Source organism: Natrix helvetica (genome assembly GCF_964273705.1).
Source record: "Natrix helvetica genome assembly, chromosome: 5".
In the NCBI taxonomy this organism is placed as follows: Eukaryota; Metazoa; Chordata; class Lepidosauria; order Squamata; family Natricidae; genus Natrix; species Natrix helvetica.
Genome location: NC_138551.1, coordinates 49,798,271 through 49,819,994, shown reverse-complemented (window position 1 = coordinate 49,819,994; position 21,724 = coordinate 49,798,271). Strand labels below are relative to the sequence as shown.

Sequence of the window (21,724 nt, the reverse complement as noted above, 5' to 3'; positions counted from 1 at the left end):
AGTTTTGATTCTTATACTTCCTTTTCCTTGTTACATGCAGGCAGTTCTCATGGCCTACATCATATTCAGGTTGTTAACTCTGCTATAAGAACTGTGGGTCTCTGTCCAATATTCCTGCAAGAAAGTTTTCTCTATTTTAAGACTCACATCTATCCTCGGGTTCCTCATCATTGAAGAGCAATATGTTATAGGCCAGTGGATCATTAAATAAGTAATTTTCCAACAATCACACATTAACTGCCCTGGAACTTCCTACCACTTGAAACTTGTTGCTCCAGAGTGATACTTAAACTACGCTCCTAAGAACAGTAGAATGCCAGGAAAATATAAATAATCGCATTTATTATCAGCACAAAATAGTATCGTCAGTGTCTCTGCATGATAAGTAGTGTTGGCCTAGCCTCTTTCCAATCAAGAATGGACCTTGAAGAAAAAAAGCTGCTTTGTATCCTGGATACAAAGTACTACTTTGTATCCTTTTCCCCCCCCAGAGTGTTTCTCTAATTTTAACTTCAAAAACAAATTAAGCACATTTGAAAAAACATAAAAATATAAATTATATATGAATAAAGGAGGTAATGTTTTGCATTTGATTTTGATTCAACATGGGAAGAAAACAATTTTCCTTACAATTTTATTTCCTGTATCTTAGCAGCCCCAATGTCCACTTCACTTCCAAAGTAATCAAGGTTGAGATGCTTCCTACAATTAACACTAATCAGGTTGACAGTGACTGGTTAGCTGGGCAGAGAGCTTGCAGGCTATAACCAGGTTAGCTAAAAGGTGCATATAGTTCATGAATGATCTTTGTCAGATGTCAGAACCCATTTCTTTCATCTCTTCTGATCGGGAATTTTAAGACCCTTCAATGGCTATAAAGATTATGCCTTGCAGCTGAATAGAGGAAGCAGATTTGAGATTTTATTGGTTTTGATCAAGAACATCCCAATTTTGGACTATAGAGCTTTTCACTTACCCCACATCTCGATCCAGCATAGTGCCTGAGTGAAAGGGGGTGAAGGCGTTGCCGTTTGGGGGCTCCTTTGGAGAGTACAGCTTGAATGACTTAGAGGAACAGCCTGAGGAAGGGAAAAAGGCCATATATTAATGAATGCTACTTAGAAAAAACACATAACATTTATGGAATATTATTATGATGTTATGGACACTCTAAGACTCACTCTGCAGTACACTAGATCTGTTTCATGTCTTCCAAGTTCCTAATAGAAGTGGTTAACTCATTAAGGTAGCCCACTTCTGTCATTTCAAATGGCTACGCGTAAGAAGATCAGTACTAGAGAAAAATCTAATATTTAAAGGAAGCATTTTCCTCTACAGCCTTGATAATTCTTGTAGGAATTTTAACTAATATCTACAATTAATAACCAGAATTATTTCTTTCTATTCAGGCAAACCTGTAGATAAAGGATTTTGATTTTTATTAAGACGGTACAACTCAAAAGTAATAATATATCACAGACATGTTGGACTTCAAATCAATGAAACTAGCTAACAAAAAACTAAGCAACCAATTAACATAATGTAGGATAATATTTGTGGCAATATACACCAGTTTCTGTGTGATATTGGTGCATACATTCACAATTACCAGAATAATGTCGTCTGGAAGATCATTAAGAGATTAGTTTCTTCAAAAAAATAAACAGAAGAACTAAAAATAAATGTTGACAAAAGGAGTTGTCCATACTGTCTGAGACAAATGAGTGTTTCAGAATTATAAGTTTATCTTTTTTAGATACCACATTGATACATATACAAGAAAGGTTGTCTAGATCCCTTTGGTGATCTTAGTGGGACATAAAATTTCAGCTTTTAGTACTCAATGTTGGAAAACTCTCTCATATGTATAATCCAATTTGTACATATGATTTACTGTACTCTTAACTACTTGGATTGTTCCGAGCTCTTATAGATGGTCTTTCATTCTCCACAAGATTACAAGACCTGCTTGCTGACAATTCCAGCTTAAGCACAATGATGAAAATCCTCAGTGTAGAGTCTATTTTCATATTATAAACTTTCTGAAGTTGTTTACGGGCACATGACTTGGTACCATCAAAGCACTTAACAGAGATAAGCTTCAAGATCGTTACAGAATAGAATATTCTACAATTACAGACCAAAGGGTTAGCAACTTCACAAAACTCCCCAAAAATAGGAAACAGTAATTCACTGCAGAGTTGATTATTTCATCATCACATTCATTCATTTCTATTGCCTATAACCACCATGTTCTTCCAAGGAAGAGAAGTTTTGTGGTTGGGTTTTGAAACTGTTATGGCTTTTTCCTAAACCATGCCAATTTCAGAAAAGCACATGGGGACTGAGGTAGATGTCATTTAAATATAACAAAAACAAGTGGTGGATTATCCTTTAAAACAGCAGTGAGATTCTAGAGATATTCTCTTAGCCAGCCAACAAATGTCACTAGAGGGCTCCATGTGCTGCTCATCAATTACCTCTATAAATCAATGCATTTCACTGTCGAAGATTCCACTTTCTCTCCCTTCCCCCCATTCCATTTTTATGGAGGTTATGAATTTTCCACTCATTCCCTTTTTCCTCATTTAAATCAGCAGAACAAAGCCAGAGCTTGCCTTTGTTCTTCTAGAAGAAGCAACATGCCAAAACATTAACAGCTCTTGGTAAGCAAGAAAGACCAGTTCTATCCATGGCAGGTGCCATCATGTCTATATCACACATGTTGCAGCGCCTCATCTTCTCCATTCAGGTATAGCCGTTGGTACTGATTATTTAATTAATGTTGGGAATGCTTAGCTGACAACTGCAGAAACATCACCACAATAAAAGTGACTAAGAAACAACTAAAAACCACCAGATCAAAAATCAGGCTGAGATATGGAATTTTACGCATTATGACTTTATATAAAACTCAAGGTGCACAGTGAAAAATATGGGATTAAGATAAAGACCACACTAACAACAACAGGTACAGCAAATCCCTTCAAATCTTCACCTGGCAATGAAGATACCAAAGTGATGGGTAGCTTCTGCCTTTTAAGATCAATTATCCACAATAAAAAAATTGCAAACTACCACTCAGTATAGTAGCAATGAGGGACTTAGAAATGATACTTAAATAGCATATGTGTCTATACCGGGGGTGGGGGTGGGGAGTGAATCATGCAGGCAATGTTTTTCTTTGCGATGCTCTATGAGAGTGACAGTTGAATTTGAAAAAGCAAGACAGAAACAATATATATGCTTTTAAACTGGTTTTTGAGAAGACTCCTGAGAATTCCATGTATAGTCAAGAAAATAAAGAAATGCATCTTTATATAAATAAACTCAGGGTTGTTGTCCAAGGTATGCATGATAAGCTTGAATTGTTGTATTCTGGATAAATTCTGTGAATATCTAGCTCTCTTGTTAAATCTACAATGCTGGGAAAGGTAGAAGGAAAAAGGAAAAAAGATGATCAAATAGCAAGATGGATGAACTTAATTCAGCTGCAATGGATGCACCATTGGAAGACTTGAAGAACCAGGTTGGGGACTAATCTTCATGGAGAAAATCTATAAGGCTGCTAAGAATTGTCACCAACTTGATGGCATATAATCAATTGATCAATCATGCTATAATTGCATATTTATTCCTGGCATTTCAAAGACTCTTTTTGGTCACTCTCCCAGCAATGATATGAAGATAACAGCTGAAGAGTGGCCCACACTACTCATTCCTGAGATATATACTTCTTTACAATTAAGATATAGTTGCTCTATAGCAGTTGCTCTGGAAACCAAGAAATTTGGATTGCATTTCAGTGTTATTTAACCCAAACAAATATACAGCCTAATGCCAAAATTCACTTTTTTTTCCCAAAATTATGTGACAGAACAAAATGTGTATAAAGAAGCATGAATTTAAAGACAAAATGCAGGCAAACCCATTATGTAAAAAATCACTTGTGCATAATTCACATACAAGTAGAGTATACTAAACGCATTATGAGAAATGTACATAAACATTAACACAATGTTTGTGTATTTTTTAAATAAGAAAATGGCATGGATTATACATTGGTTGAAACAAATTTTGGAGTGGGAAAACAGCAAAACTGTAATCCATATTCACCCAATTTTACACAACGCATTCAACATGTAGTATGTAGGGATGCTCTTGTGATAATGTATCGGACAGAACATTAGTTTTGAACGATACAGATTCAGAAACTTACAAAATCCAAGAGAAGTAAATTAGTTTTGCACGTACATTTAATCTTCAACTTAGTTCGTTTAGTAACCGTTCAAAGTTACGACACTAAAAAAAAGTGACTGACAGGCAATGCAGCATCCCCATGTTCACATGATCAAAATTCAGCTGCTTAGCAACTGACTCATATTTACAATGCCTGCAGTGTCCCGGGATCATGCAATCACCTTTTGCAACTTTCTGACAAGCAAAATCCATCAGAAAACTGGACTCCGTTAACAACTGTGCTACTAACTTAACAACCGCAATGATTTACTTAACAACTGTGGCAAGAAATGTCATGAAATGGGGCAAAACTCTCTTAACCGTCCTTCTTAGCCACGTAAATTTTGGGGTCAACTGTGGTCGTTAAGTTGAGGACTACCTGTATTTTGACCCAGTCATAGGAATAGTAATAGATTATTTTGAGTATGGGAATAAAGCAGTGTGAATTCAGTTGTCATTTTACTTGCACGAAGCATAACTCCAATTTATAACATTTGGAAGAGCCCAGAGGTTCTGGAGTGGCGTCCCCAAAATAAATTCCACTTAGCTTGAAAACTCACCTGTAAACCCCATTCACCCACTGTATCCTGCCCCAGCTCCAGCAGAGCCTTAATTATGGCCGTACCCCTAACTCATGTTTCAACAGATCTCCCGAGCTTCATATAGAAAAGGAGAGCATGAGGGGCCTTCTGGGTGACCTTTCCGTTGCTGTGGAGATAGAGAAATCACCGAGGCAACCACCCTGCTCCTCCCCTCCCAGCATCCCTTGACAGTCACCATCTGCTGCTGGGTGAGTAATGGAGCTTGCCAGGCTGACTGCAACCCCAGGTTGACCAAAAAAAAAAGATAGTCAACTATTCTGGCCAACTCACAGCATCTATAGACTTGGCATTCCAAAATATCCGCAGCAAGAAAGAGAGAGAGAGAGAGAGAGAGAGAGAGAGGCAAGGAAGGTAGCGATGTTCACTCTGAAAGCCGATGCTATGTTCTAGTTTATATGAAGATTAACAGGCAAAAACTCATATAGTTTCCCTCTTTATGGTCAGCCATAAAGATTTGAAACTTATTTTAGATTTACTACATCTACGCAAAAGGTATATGAAGCTGATTTGCCAGACTAAGCTAATTCTTTTAATCATGGCTTGAAGTGGATTTATTTTAAGAAACTACTTTGTTAGACTTGTCTATCATAAAAAAAATACCTTATTAAATTGCAGGAAATTATTTAAAAGACTTTTAAGGGATCCTTTGATTTATAGTTATTACCATCTGTTTTATTTTATCACTTATTCCCAGGTTTCATTCACCCACCCAGATACTTTTGAATGAGGCAGGCAACCCCTCCCCCAATTAATAGATAAAATAATCCAAAATGGAAACAAAAGCTTCCAAATCCTTGTGACCAACCTTGTGGAAGATTTACCCTCGTAATATCAAATCCTGATAGAGCAAGTCAGCCCATGGGGTAGAATCTCTTTGTAATTACTGGTATGTAAAAAATCCAGGGACCAAAGGACCAAAGACCAAAACTCCTTATGTAGCACAGCTTAATAATAAAACAACAAGTTGCTTTAAAACATTCAGAATACTTTCCTTTGGAAAGTCTTGCTTGCTTCTACACTGAGGCAAAGTTTATGCTCAATATTTAGATTGAATATGTAGTATTGAGCAGATTATATTACACATATATTTTGTGTGCACATATATAAAAAAAATGCAACTGGATCTAGTGATAGATTTCCAGATGTTATGCAATAACATCTGCCGGCCGAGCGTACAACCATAGAGTGTACGCCCAGAGTGGCTACTGCTGGAAGACTCAATTTGGAAGCCGCCGAAAAAGCCATGCTGGGATGGCGGCGGCGGTGCTCTGGTTCTGCGGGGAGAGCTGGGCTAGGGCATCGTGAGACTGGGAGGCACGTGAGTGAGAATGGAACAGCTGCTTGTGCAATCCCTCTCCAGCTGTAGAGCGCCTTTCACTGGCATTTCGAAGGCGCCAAGCCGCAGGAGCCGGGAGGCGGCGAACAGGGACTTATGTGGCTTGGTGATACCCCCTGGGCCTAGGTCAGTGAATAGTGCTGTGCCCTGATAATAAGGCCATGCCATATTTTACATTACAGGTACAAAACGTTGGTTTGACAGACAAAAATATGGCTTTTGTATCAGAGAATCAAAATATACTCCATTGCCACCAAAATAGCCAACTTCTTCATTTATTTTGTTCTTTTTTCCCCCAGCAGTTCAAAAAAGGACTGTTGATTTATATTTTTGTATGTTACTACACAGTACACGCTTCATTGCATGGGGAACAGACTGAAAGAAAAATGATACTGATGAAATAGATGAAACTGATTCAGAAGTACAAATAAAAGATCAAATCAGGTAAAATTTCCTTGTGTAGAAAAGGCTCCCTTTATTTAGAAAAGTAGCAAGGAGAAAGTATCATTGTAGTTCTCTCTACAAATAATGTGTAAAAATTGTATTAACATGTGACAGCACTTTTAAGTATCCCCTACCATAAAACCTGGATAGTACAGGTAGCCCTCAACTTGCGACCACAACCGAGCCCCAAATTTATGTTGCTAAGGGAGAAATTTGTGGGTTTTGGCCCACTGTACGGCTTTTCTTGCCACATTTGTTAATTGAATCACTGAAGTTCTTAAATTAGTAACATGGTTGTTAGTGAATCTGGTTTTCCCACTGACTTTGCTTGTCAGGAAGTCACAAAAGGGGATCCGGGACATGGCAACTGTCATAAATGTGAGTCAGCTGTCAAGCATCAGAATGTAAATCACGTGACCATGGGGATGCTGCAATAGTCATAAGTGTGAAAAGCAATCATAAGTCACTTTTTTCAGTGTCTTTGTAAAATTTCAAACAGTCACTGAACGAACTGTTGTAAGTCGAGGACTACCTGTCTTGACCTATTTTGCCTCTTTACTCTGCTGAATACTGATTTTAAGTTTTTTTAAAATGGACACTGGATTACAAGATGCATAGAAAATCAATGAGAAATACAGTGTCTGGATGTACTGAAAATATTTTTGACCATGTGGATAACATATGCAGTTTGCAACTCCAATGGAAATCTTTTGTTATGTAAGTGTTGGATGGGTAGCAGCTGATATTCAAATTACCTCACTGAGCCACTGTGAAGTTCTACTCCTAGCATATCTTTTATCTAAAGCACCTACTGCAACGAACTATAAAGGAAAATACCTTGTTCATCATTGCAGGAAAAGGGCTGAAATTATAGATAAGGTATTCAGGAAACATGTATTTCTGTACATGATTCTGCATACAGCTGAAAACAAATAGAACAGTAACACTAACATACAAACCCACAAACCCCCCTTTTTAAAAAAAAAACTTCAGTTCCACAGCACAGTATATAGAATTGTATACTATTGTCCCAAACTACTACTTCAGGTCATGCTGAAATTATTAAAGATGAAGTGAATTATGTATGGACAGATTATTAATACAGTAACTGAACTCCATCATCTCAATATTAGTGGATTAGATAAAAATGTGGAGGAGGTTCAACAGAAAATAAGAGAGAAAAGTTACAAATGGACAATACGTTAGACTACTGTATTTTTCAGAGTATAAGACGCACCTTTCTCCCCCCAAAAAGAGGGTGAAAATCTGGTGCGTCTTAAACACTGAATACAGCATTTTTGGCCTCCCAAAACCCCACCCTGCGCATCCCGTTTTTTTTGTAAAAATGGATACGCACAAGGTTTGGGGGGCCTGCAAAGAGTATCTGGGGGCTGGGGAGGGCAAAAACGAGCAAAAAACGAGCCCAATTTTTGCGAAAACAGGCCTGTTTTTTGCAAAATAATGAAGGGTGCAGAGAGCTTGGGAGGCCTGTAGAGTGCTCCTGGGAGCGGGGGAGGGCAAAAATGAGTGAAAATGGGCCTGATTTTTATAAAAACGGGGTTGTTTTTGCCCTCTCAAGCCCACAGGAGCACTCTGCAGGTCTTCCAAACTCTCTGCACACCCTGTTTTTCACCTCCCAAACCACCTACGCATTGTATTTTTGCCCTCCCCGGTTCCCAGAAGCACTTTGTAGGCCCTGTTTTTCACAAAAAACGGGGTTTGGAGGGGTTTGGGAGGCCTTCAGAATGCTCCTGGGAGCCAGGGAGGGCAAAAACTTTTTAAAAAAATTATCTCTTCAAAATCTTGGTGTGTCTTGTAGTCCGAAAAATAGGTATATTACGGTGATTCCGATTCTGAATGCTTCCTGATTAAAATTCCATTCATATGGATAGCTATAATGTCAGAAAAACTGATCTATTTTTTTTATAAGGAAATATATTTTCTATCCAAAGATGCTATCTGTGCATTATCCATCTTTTCCCAATTGCAAAAGGGATTTTAAGTGCAATTCAATCTCACATTTTTCACTAATCAAGTTCAACACCCCAGCCACTGCAAATTCATTAAATCAGTTATGGTCAAAGGATGAATTTGGGTCTGCACAGCAGTTAATCAATAATATTTTATGATTGTCATAATTTGCAATCATTAGGAGGCAGATATATCTTCTTGGATTAACAGTATGACATAGCAGCGCCCGTAAGACCAGAACAAATGGAGATCCTCTAAAAAGACAGTCTAGAACTAGAACCCAGCCAGATATTCTAGAAAGAAATATAGAATAGCATAAATCTATATTATCAGTTATGTGACCAGATATTATTAGCTGTTAATGTGAAACAAGGTTTAGCTAGTTTAAAGTGAGTGTAATATTGGTTGCAATTCACTTGGAGAAAGGCAGAAACATGGGGCAGTGTCTGCATAGATCAGATGAAAAAAGAATTACCTTAACAACTAGAAATGACATTAGTCCCTAAAGGCTTCCTGATAGTAGTGCAGCCCCAGGACAAACAGAACCATTTTTATTTAGTTAGTTAATTAACCAATTTTTATAGCTGCCTATTGTCACTCAGCAGATACTGCACCAAGAAATAAAGAAAAGTGTTATTAAGGTACACAAAGAAATCAGATAAATCTTTGCAATATCTGAAAAAAGAAACGGGGAAGCTGCAGTCCTAATGAAAACATTCAGGTGAAAAAATTATGCATAATCTGAATTCCATGTTGAGATTGAACCATATATTGGAAATAATCAACCGAACTGTAGTTATTCACCTATTCACTTTGCTGCATTTCACTTACCAGTCTTGCTTGCTCTGAAAGGCAAATATAAGATTGTGCGGCCTTATCTGTAGCATTTAACTTGTGGTATTTTAGGGAAAGTCCATTTAAGAATAAGAATTATAAGCAAGTAGCTGCATAGGCTTCAGGTCTACTTCTGGCTGCAATTCAAGGTGCGAGTTATTATCTTTAAAGCTCTATATGGCATAGGGCCACGTTATCAATGAGAGCAACTTTCCGTAAAGAAATCTTCCTGTCCTACCATATTAGTGTGAGTACACACCTACCAGTAGTCCCTTCCCTTAAACGTTATGGAACCGTTATGCCACTTTAGGAGAACTAGGAAGTGTGTTTTTTCTATGGCAGCTCCTGCTCTATGGGACACTTTCCCTTTGAAATCTGCAGACATCTATCTTGCCAGCCTTTTGAAAAGTCCTGAGACTTGACTTTCCTCCCAAGCACTGGGATAGGATGACATGATTACCTACTGGAAGCTTAAAATGCTACTTTTTTTCTTTTTAATGTTTATGGTTTTCATACTTTTAAAGCTGTACGTTTCAACCCCAAATCACCCCAGCGAGGCTGTCGAAGTGATGTCCCGGTGTTTGGAAGCCGTCGGGGTCTGGATGGGGGACAACAGACTCAAACTCAACCCCTCCAAGACTGAGTGGCTGTGGCTACCGGCACCTCGGTTCAGTCAGCTGACTCCAACGCTGGCCATAGGGGGCGAACAACTGCCCCCTGTGGAACGGGCGCGCAATTTGGGCGTCCTCCTAGATGCCCGGCTGTCAATGGACAACCATGTGGCAGCCGTGGCTAGGGGGGCGTTCCACCAGGTTCGCCTGGTGCGCCAATTGCGCCCCCTTCTGGACCGAGATGCCCTACGCACGGTCACTCATGCACTGGTGACGTCTCGCCTGGACTACTGTAATGCTCTCTACATGGGGCTTCCCTTGGGACGCGCACGAAGACTGCAGCTAGTCCAGAACGCAGCCGCGCGGGCAGTCATGGGAAGTACTAGGTACTCCCACGTAACACCGCTCCTGCGCGAGCTGCACTGGCTACCTGTGGTCTTTCGGGTGCGTTTCAAGGTTTTGACCACCATCTTTAAAGCGCTCCATGGCATAGGGCCTAGTTACCTGCGGGATCGCATCCTCCCTCACACATTCCTGCGGCCAATTTGCTCTCACAGGGAGGGGCTTCTCCTGGTGCCGTCCACTAGGCAATGCCAACGGGCGACACCAAGGAGTAGGGCCTTCTCTGTGATGGGCCCAACCCTATGGAATGACCTCCCCCCCGACATTAGAACCACCACTGACTTCCGCTCCTTCCGGCAGAAACTGAAGACACACCTGTTCCGACTGGCTGGCCTGGCATAATTCTTAACATCTACCTCCTGGCATATATATTTCCTACTGGTTTTTTAGGGGACTTAATTTTATAGGACACTGGGGTTTTAAATTTTGTATATTTTAAATTATTTATTTAGCAATTACAGTTCTGTCTATTTTATCCTCCTCTTATTTATATTTATGTATTTATCCATCTAATAATTTTAACTGTTATTATGTATGATGTTTTTGATATGGACTGTACACCGCCCCGAGTCCCTTTTGGGAGAGGGGGCGGTCTAGAAGTGCTAATTAAATTAAATTAAATTAAATTAAATATAGTTTTATTTTGTTCTATTATTATTAATTCTTGACTACCCAGAGTTTGGTATAAGATGAGTGACTATACAAATGAATAAAAAATAAAAATGGTAAAATGAAATGAAATAAATACAAATTTTAACCAATATTAAGCCTTTCATATCCTGGCAGTCTTCTCATATTTAGAGGTACAAGGTTTGACATACAATACAAGATCCAGAGAGATTAGGGAGGTACTGAAAGAAAAATGTACCAACTTTAAATCAGAGACACTCCGCATAATGAAAGATATATGAAAAGATAAAATTTAGTATTAGTTAATATCTAGTGTGTGTTTTTACAAGATGTTGAAATATGATTAATTTTCATTACAATGAGTCTTTAGCATCAATGTACAACATGCAGGGATGTTTTCATTATTAGTAAGCAACTGCAATAATAAATCCAATACAAGGTATTTACTTTGGCAGTTACCTTAAACTGTATTGCTAGGAGATTCCAATGTCAAATCACTTAATATTATACCTTATATAATACTATTATATAAGGTCTAATATAAATTTTTTTTGAATGTGTATCGCTGACTACAACAATCCCTTAATCCATTTATTCTTCCCCTCCCCCCCCCTCAATTTTCTGATTTACAACTACCGGTAGTAACTTCCCACAACTATGTTTTTATACAACTCAACTCAGAATGAAAGTGGATAGAACCACAAAAACAGGATGTTACTATTTTTGCTTTATTACAGGCTATTGAGACAATTCAAATATTTGTATCATTAAAAATCTGTTCAGTCAGAGCTGAAGAAACTTCTTGGATGAGAAGCGAAACATCTTCAAAGAAAAAACAGAAAGTCCTCTTGGAAAAAGCACCTTTGGAAAACTTTCTAACATTACTTTTGAACTTCCCTCCTGTCAATTTGAGGTTATGACTTCCATGTTTTTGATTTTTGCTTAATATTGAAAATACTGCCTTCTAGAACTTTATTTACAGGTTCAAAGGTTTCAATAATATCCTGCCTCCTTCCCTTCTGTTTGCCAGGCTGTACACATCTCCAGTCTCTCCTGATATATCCCGTCCTCTGAACTTGCACCATTTTTGTTACCTGTCTTTGGACTTGCTCAATCTTATCAATATCTTTTTTTTATGTGAGGTCTCCAGAAATGGAAACAGTATTCCAAGTGGGATCTGACTACATAGCAGGATTAAGACCTCTTTTTTCTTGGTGATCCCTCTAGTGATGCATCCCAGAATTTTGTTTTTCACAGTTGCCTGGCCCACACTGTTTACTTATTTTGCAGTCATCTGTTATGAGCACACCTAAATCCTTTTCATCTGTTGTTCTAACACTGGAGCCCTAATACTGTAGCCTGCCAGACAATTATTTTCCCCCACATGCATAATCTTACATTTAGAAACAATTAAATGCATTCCACATTTTTGACCAATTTTCCAGCAATGCCAAATCATTTTCCATGTTACAAATATCCCCAGGAACATCAAGTTTATTACATACCTTTGTGGCACCAGCCAAAAGACAGACATTACCTACCTAACAATCCTTCTGTTACATCACTATTTCTTATCAACCTTTTTTTTGTTTAATAAAGTAACAGTTCTGAATCTAAGAGTCTAGGGTATGGTAATATTTATTTAAGTAATTGTAAAAGAAACAGATGGAAACCAGAATGTAATCAACATTTCTATGATCACTAAACTGCCACTGAGGTCTTTCAGAATTCTCTGTTTGCAAAGATGTAATTAGGCAGAGTCTTCTTGTCATGTGTTTGACTGACTACATTTTGGAATCCCAACCCTTTGTCTAGCATTAGGATATTATGCCTCCTGCTACCCATAAATGGAGTTTAGGTATTCAAGAATAATAATCAGCATGTATCATTTGGTGTCTTATATTGAACTGTGAGTTCTGTAAAACACATGGTAGAGTGAGTGAATGAGTGTGTGTGTGTTAATAGAAAAGCTTCTATTACACAATTCTTAAAATAATTTGTGTTATTTTAGATTTGATACGACATTCTAATTACAATACTGCATTATGCAATAAGGAAAGATTATGATGGGGGAAAGTTGTTTGTTGGTTTATATATCCCACCACAGTAAAACCATTAAATTCAATTGAGCTTTCCCTCATGTAAAGATTCATAGTATTATAGTCTAAGGCTATAAATTTCTACAGCTAGTGTTACAATCATTTGTTTAATGATTATTTGAAGTTACCACAGCACTGAAAAATTGACTTATGATCTGTTCTTGAATTCAGGACCATCGTAGTGTTCTTGCGATCACATGCTCAGAATTTGGGTTCTTGACGAGGTACTCTAGCCTAATCTCTCAAAGTTCTAGTTCTGTATGTCCTTATCATTTTAAAATTAGGCATAATTGGAAAAAGAATAACCGCAAAGCGAAAATGCTGGTGGTTTTTATCCTTCCAATATGAAACCTGAAGGAGGCTTCTTTCCTGCCAGCACATTAAAACACAAAAGGTTACATATTCAGCCACAGAGGGATGGAGCAGCTCCATTTAGACAGTGCATAGCTACTATCTAATTTCCAAATTCAATTATTCATCTGCCATTATGGTTTTTGTTAGATACTTGCTCTAACTTCAGTGGTTTCCACCAAGGTCCTCTGTTCCGGCGGGAACAGAGGTTTAATCCTATTGGTCGAAAGGTCTGACAGCTCCTTATAAAAGGGCTGCTGTCAGACTCAACCTTCACTGGATTGTTCTCACTTGTTGTACTTAAAAAAGAGCTGTTGTTACCGTTAAGCCTGTGTGTGCCTATCCATTACCCGATCTAACAGGTTTTTTTTTTCATTCTTTCCAAAAGTCTTCCCAATAAATTAACCCTTAAGTAATCTGCCTTTAAGTATCACTGAAGGAAATGGGAGATTTAATTAATGGAGCACTTTTTTCTATATAGTTGAAAACTCAGTTTTTTCATTAGATAATTCTATCACTGTGTATTCTTTTGAGTGATTTTGGTTGGTTTCACCACCAGATTGTTGTGTAATCGCCAGACCCACATGTTGGTTCTACCACTGTGTTTTAAAAAGAAAGTAAGATACTTAAATTTAATGTCAAAGGCCTGAAGAGTCTGGGATAAGACTTGCTACTTTAGAACTCTAAATCTAAATAAACCCAATGGAAAACTATATATCTATTAGAATAGTTTCCAAAAGCTACCAAACAAATCTGCATTAAGCAGGGCAAAAGATAAAACTTTTCCTAAAAACCTATTGCCGCAAACCTAATAACAAATTGTTCTGTTTTTGCCTCCTTTTCACTAAGCATTATTCAGATAGATATTAATCAGAATAGAGCTGGAAGGGACCTTGGAGGTCTTCTAGTCCAACGCCCTACTCTGTACCATTTCAGGTAGGGTCCATTCTTAAAAACCTCAATGATGAAGCACCCACAATTTCTGAATGCAAGTTGTTCCACTGGTTAAGTGTTCTCATTATTAGGAAGTTTCTCCTTAATTCCAGGTTGCTTCTCTCCTTGATTATATGGATATACAAAGACAAAATATATATCATATACAAGTCTACAGTGACAAAATCTGAATTCACATCTGAATCAAGATCAAATCAAACTACAGACTAACCTTCCTTTAAATAATATGTTCCATTTTAAATATTCTTATTACCTGTAGTGATGTCCTAAAGCTTTCATTCTAAGTTTCTCTGGGAAAATGTAATGCCTTATAACTACACTTAAAGTTGCAGCCAATATTGGACTGAATACTACAAGGTTTGTTTCTAGTAAATCTCCACAGGACCACTGTAATGATGTTAACAAACTCAATTACTCTTCATTCTCCACCAACACTCAAATAAAGGATGTTTCCACTGTAAGGAGATGCTGAAGCAACTTGTAATTATAATCTGCAATAAAGCTTAGAAATAAGCAGCCTAACCTGTGATTCTTAACTTTAAAAAATGAACAATGTTTCCAATCTTAAAATGCATTACATTTCTTCCTTCCTCCCTCTTATCTTTACAATCTTGACTCTTTAACATCATAACCACACAAAGGGCTAGATTAATTAGTAAAGCCAGTGTCAGCTCTTGCACTGTTACCTGTAGAAAAGAAACTATATACAATAATGCATGTCTCTCTGTTGCTTTCCCTAAATATATTTGCCTGATAATATGAAAGAATTAAGCAGTCGTAAGTAGGACAACAACTAGAAATGATTCTTCCAATAAAGGAGCTAAATATTGTTGCTCTACCAAAAATAAATAAAAATTACACTGAAAGATCAAAGATTTATGTTGCCCAGCATTCTATCTTCATAAAATGCTCTGGAAGAGCCCACAAATAGAACATACTACCAACAACATTATCCCCATTTCAATCTCTCTAGTACTGAAAATAAAATATCTATCCTTCATACTAGGTTGGAATTTTCCCTTAAGTTTTTCGAACTTTTTATGAGAAGCATTTGTAACAGCAAATTCTACTTCTATCATGTGCTGTTTGAAGCGGTACTTCCTTCATTTGACTAGATTTTCTCCCAATTCAGTTTCACTGGATGATCCCAAAGTTCTAGTATTATGTAGTGGACACCCTACTTTGCTAAATGCCAAACTGACTTTAATTGACTTATTAGAACACACTGTTGGGCCCAATGTTGACTCTGAATTAGAATGAATATTGACACCCTGCCTCTGAGATGTTATTGCTTTTCAATAGTGCATAGTGCATCTATCACCATATAGTGAGTCTAACAGTTTGTATGAGAAAAGGACTCCTTAGATCAGGGGTGTCCAAACTTGGGAACTTTAAGACTTGTGGACTTCAACTGTTGAAGTCCACAAGTCTTAAAGTTCCCAAGTTTGGATACCCCTGCCTTAGATAATTGCAACAAGTCACCAAATCCTCTAAAAATATGCATTCCCCACTTTTTCATAATGGGTATGTATTGCATGTAAAGTCTAAAGATTTTATCAGCCTTCTTGCTGTTTCCTTAACATCAAGCTGAAAGGCATGCAGAAATTTCATTCCACTCTGCCATGTACAATACAATACAATAGTAGAGTTGGAAGGGACCTTGGAGGTCTTCTAGTCCAACCCCCTGCCTAGGCAGGAAACCCTATACCGTTTCAGACAAATAGCTATCCAACATCTTCTTAAAGACTTCCAGTGTTGGTATTAACACTTCACGTGATCTTGATTCTATCCCTCTGTTGATGCAGCCTAGGACTGTGTTGGCTTTTTTGGCAGCTGCTGCACACTGCTGGCTCATATTTAAATGGTTGTCCACTAGGACTCCAAGATCCCTTTCACAGTTACTACTACTGAGTAAGGTATCACCTATACTGTACCTGTGCATTCCGTTTTTGTTGCCTAAATGTAGAACCTTACTCTTTTCACCATTGAATTTCATTTTATTAGATAGTGCCCAATGTTCAAGTTTGTCAAGATCCTTCTGTATCTTAAGCCTATCTTCTGGAGTGTTGGCTATTCCTGCCAGCTTGGTATCATCTGCAAATTTGATGAGTTCCCCATTTATTCCCTCATCCAAATCATTGATGAAGATGTTGAAGAGTACTGGGCCTAAAACAGAGCCTTGGGGTACTCCACTGCATACTTCCCTCCATGTAGATGCAGTTCCATTGAGAACTACACGTTGAGTGCGGTTGGTCAGCCAGTTACCAATCCATCTGGTGGTGATGCTGTCTAACCCACATTCTTCTACTTTATCTAGTAGTAGGTTATGGTCTACCTTATCAAGGTATCAATGTCTTAAATCCTATTTGTTTAAATTATCTTTTCTCCTAACTGCCAGAAGATTTGCAAGGAATATATATTAGTGCTAGAGTAGAAACAGTTCTGTTTTTGCCTGCCTATGCTCAACAAGTAAACATCAGCATCTAGGCTTCTTTCAGGTAAAATGTGGATATGCAGATTCCATATTATTTCAAAGTTTAGTGCAAGCACCATACACACTACAATAAAGGTCAGCCCCAAGACCATCTATGTTAGAATTTTGATACTATCAATTCAATATGCAACTTTTATTTAACCCTTGATAATACTATCGTTGTAATCTCATTTTAATACTATATCAATACTCAATACCATGGCCTGAGTAACCAGTAGTCTCTAATGCTCAAAATTAGTTAATATATAATAATCTCTAGAAAAGCATATTTCAAATATGACAAGGTTTCTCTAAATGAATAAATCAAGATATAAGGAACTGCCTTCCAACCATACTCAATATACATTTCATCAATTAAGTAATTTCTTCAGTGTTAAAAACTATGTTCAGATTCAAGGGTATTAAACAGAATTGCTGACAATGCTCTTATTTTCCCCAAGAGCTGCAGCTATTAAAACCATAAAAATATGGGGGCATTTGTTTCAAATCTAGAAATGGTGTAGCAAATTCAGCAAAGCATGAGGCTTGGTTAAGAAGGCCCCTCTGTATAATCTGGCAGCAATGCCAACACAGACTTATTTAAGATACAAACTCCATTTTATCACCAACCAATCCTGTTCTTCTACTTGAGTGAAATAGTCTGGGAACTGGAAAAACCTGCAACCACAGCCAAGTACAGGGATGTTACTCTTATTTACAAGGGGAAGAAAACAAGAGGGAAGTGAGGGGAAAGGGCCTGAGACTTACAGAAATGGTTTCAAGAATAGATTGACAACATGAAATGGAGCTCTCTCCAGACAAACCGTGCTACCTCATTACACTTTATGATTTCTATACTGCACACTTGGATTTCTTTTTAGGATACCAGGAACCCGCCTTTCCTATTTGGAAGTCATCAAAATCTGTAGAAGTTGCAGGGTCAAACCCTACCTTATTGTCTATTGGACAGCCATTTCATTCAGCCCACTGATGAACTGCACACTTCGACTGGGAACTTTTAAAATTTGTTCCTGGTTTTCCAGTCCCATTCCTCCAAAACAGAGTACCCACATCCAAAAGCCTCCCCATACGAAGTTGTATTCTCTGCACTTCCTGTATTCCACTTCCCTCTCCACAATCCAACTTTCAACTATCTTCTGAGAGCAGAACTTGCATCTCTACCCATCAATTCAAGAAGATGAAAAGAATCTAAAATGCAGAAGGTGGGAAACAGCAAGTTCTTTACCAAAAGATCACTCTCTCTCTCTCTCTCTCTCTCTCTCTCTCTCTCTCTCACACACACACACACACACACACACACACACAAACACACACACAGAGAACACATTACAGAACACCCACATATATCTATATCCAAACCAAACCCATTAATCTGAAATCTTTCAGCATTGGCTTGAAGCCTCTCTAGTCTTTCTCTCTTGCATTGCTAGTTACAAATCCTCACATGGATCTGGGACCAACTACTACAGCAGCAAAAGATCCATTGCTGGGGAGAAGCCATTGGAAAGTGCCGCCGCCAGCACCACCACCACCACCACCGTCCAATTCCAAGCACCCCTGGACTCCGCATCCATCCCAACCCAGAGGCTTACCTGAAGAGAACTGAAGGAGTGGTGCAGATGTGGCAGGGCAGGGAAAAGGTGGGAGAACGCAGGACAGAAACTCAGAACATCTCTGTTCCGCGGGCACCTTACTGCAACCCAGCCATGGGGACCGGGGAGAGGGGGGGGGAGAAAAGTTCAAAATGAAAATAATAAAGAGAAAAGCCGAGTTGCAACTGGACGAGGCAGGAGCGGAGCGAGGGGACTGCTGAGAGGCCTAGCTGTGCGAATGGCAGCCGGAGGAAACAGGAAGGCTTCGGTGGAAAGGAGGAAGCCCGTCCTTTGTTTGCCAGGTTTTCCCTGAACAATGGCTGCTGCTGCTGCTGCTGTCTCAGGCCCTCTGTTGGGGTATGGAGGAGGCTCTGCTATTGCACACTCGCTCGCTCGCTCTCGCGTACATGCGCGCACGCATACACACACACACCTCCCAGTGCTTCTCAGAAAGAGGCCCAGAAGCTATCCAAGGAGGGGGACCTCCCTCCCTCCTCCCTTTCTCTCCCCCGCTCCAGGGGCTGCTCTGATCGCAGGAACGAGGGAGGGATCTGCTATGCCAAGGCTGAGAGAAAAACAAAAGAGACAGAGTCCGGCAGAAAGAGGTAAATCCCCAAGGCGGAAGGGAGACAACGCAGCGGAAAGATCAGAGGAGAGAAGGCAAGGGCAGGAGGTGATGCCAGCTTGAAAGGGGAAAAGATTCCTGTTATAAAAGTAGGCACAGCTGCCTTGCAAAACAGATCTGGCAACTACAGGAGCCCCCCCCCCCCACCTTGGAAGAAACTCTCGGGCTGTTCCTTCTCTTCCCAACCCCCACCCCCCAAAAACCATGATCCAAGAAGGATGGGAAGGCTTCCGAGTGCGTGTTATATTTTGGGAGTCTGAAAATGTGAGGAAGGAAACAGAACTTTGCCATATCTGGATGCTCTCTTGTCCTATATATCTGCACGAAATAAAGTCAGTATTGACTCAGTTACAAGGGTGTGGAGGAGTGAGATGCATTTGTTCAAGATCACATTTGTACTAGGAAAAAAACCCACCGCAATCAGAAGAATATGTACTAGCAAGCAAATCCCTCTGAATTTAATGGGAATTACTTCTAAGTAAATATAATGAAAGCCTGGCTGAAATTGGTATGGTCATTACCAATATAAAAATAAAAAGCTAATTCTATAAAAACGGGGGGGGGGGAGGAATAGTGGCAAACTCGTATCTGATCACCTCAGATCCTGTATGTGTACATGTTTGAGGTTTAGAATGGGCCAGAAACTTGCATAACAGCAACAGAAAACCATAATTTTAACCAGTTACACACAGATTGGATATTAATATGCTAAGGCATTTTAGGATCATTTGGTTCCATAGCAGGAGTCTCATATATGGGATCTGATGAGTTCTTATGTATGAGGTCTTATATAGCTTATATAGCTCTGTCTTCCAATAAAGGGCAAGGAATATGAAGAAACTACCTCACCAGATAAGATCCTTGCTATTGCCCCCAAATCTGATATGTATCCTGAGATTATTATTGTACGTTATTTAGTGGTAGGGTTTGCCCTGCACTAGACTCAACTTTGCAGTTGACCTGCAATTTTCATACATATCACTAATAGGACACTCCGACATCTGCCTTTCCCAAGATGGTGTCCTCAGATTATTTTTAGACTACAATTTGTAGACTTCCTATTCAACCTGTAATGATACAGCAATACAACAGGTGAAATATGGGATCACTAGAAGCTTCTGCTTTTGAATCCTTATATTTAATATACGGTAGATGCCAACAAGGCAAGGCCATTGTCAATAAGCAAATTACAAACTTAGTCTACAGCTAAGTCAAGCAAAGTCAATGGGGAAAGCCAGATTTGCTTAAAAACAGTGTGATTCACTTAATAACTACAGTCATTCACTTAACTGTGGCAAAAAGAGGTGGTAAAATGAGGCACAACTGACTTAACAACTTCAACTTCAGGCTCAATTGTGGACATATGCCAACCTGTTTATATATGTCTGTATGTGAGCATAGACAGGTTACTTGTAAGTTATGATATTGTTTACTTCGTGATTGGTGATCTAGTCTTAATCTTGGAGACTAACAATCAAAAACAATAACCCAATCTAGTAAACAAGGAACCACTAACTCAGAAAAACAAGTTAGTTGTAAACAACAGCCTAACCAACAAACCACCAAAACAACTTCTGCCAACAGTGACAGGCAAGTCATTAGTATATAAAATAAGGGCAAAGCCCACTCCTTTCTATCACTGATGATGTGATACTTAATTTGGTAATGAAAGACCTGCAAGAAAACAACCAAGCTCAGAGAGCATCAAGGGCCCCACAGATTTGCATCTGTTTTAAAATATTGTGAACTTTTAAAAAATTAATGTATTTCTAGGTTTACTATAATAAAACAAACCACAGGGATCCAATGCAAATTAGGAAACAGTAAATGAAAAGATGTAACATGTAGTGATTTGAAAACAAAAGGCCCATCTTTTCATCCAACTGTCAGACACAAGTCATATGGTTTGAAAAGCAACAATGTCATGAAAATTTTGTCATTTGTCCTCGCTGCCCCACCCCCAAAGAACACCCATGAGACAAATCTTTAAACTATGGACAGCAACAAGTCCTTGATTAGCTTAAATGTAATGGAGACCAAAGGGCTATCATATTCTCACCCAGTGCTCTGTTTAGAAGTTAGCAAACATGCAGTTTTAAATGCTAGCTCAAAAAGCAACAAAATAAATGACAAAAACATAATGCTGCAGGGAAATTTACTCCAGGTATTCTGAGCAATCGCATTTGATTAAAACTAAAGGTCTGCATGTTTGTTTTCTTTTTCATGAAAGGATTTGGAGCTTGGAGTTTATGTTCTGAAATACTGTATCATACACACATGCACACAAGCACAATTTGGCCAGAGTACCACATGTCAAACTACCACTGGGACAAATAAGACTACACTTTGGAACAATAGAACAACAAGCATGGTTCTAATTATCAGATCTAAGCTTCAGAACTCAGATCACAAATTTTTCCAAGACTCAGTTGGTTTCAGTGAGTAATCACCAAATTTGGGTCTGTAATATATAAAAATAGTCTTATGTGGTCGGATGTTTAGCTTAATATTCCATGACAAGTACCAGTCTCAGATGCATC

At 38.7% G+C, this 21,724-nt stretch overlaps 1 protein-coding gene across 5 annotated transcripts in view; it reads right to left on the bottom strand.

The window, feature by feature from the left end:
• LDB1 (LIM domain binding 1) overlaps window positions 1–21,724 on the bottom strand; it is a 63,148-nt gene that overhangs the window by 17,032 nt on the left and 24,392 nt on the right. For 4 of the 5 annotated variants that reach the window (XM_081953510.1, XM_081953509.1, XM_081953512.1 and 1 more), the window contains exon 2: window positions 977–1,079. In XM_081953510.1, coding sequence (XP_081809636.1) covers window positions 977–1,079 — 103 coding nt within the window. Of the gene's footprint in view, window positions 1–976; window positions 1,080–18,559; window positions 18,948–21,724 lie in introns of those variants that run through there. The other variant, XM_081953513.1, reaches the window with a different exon arrangement.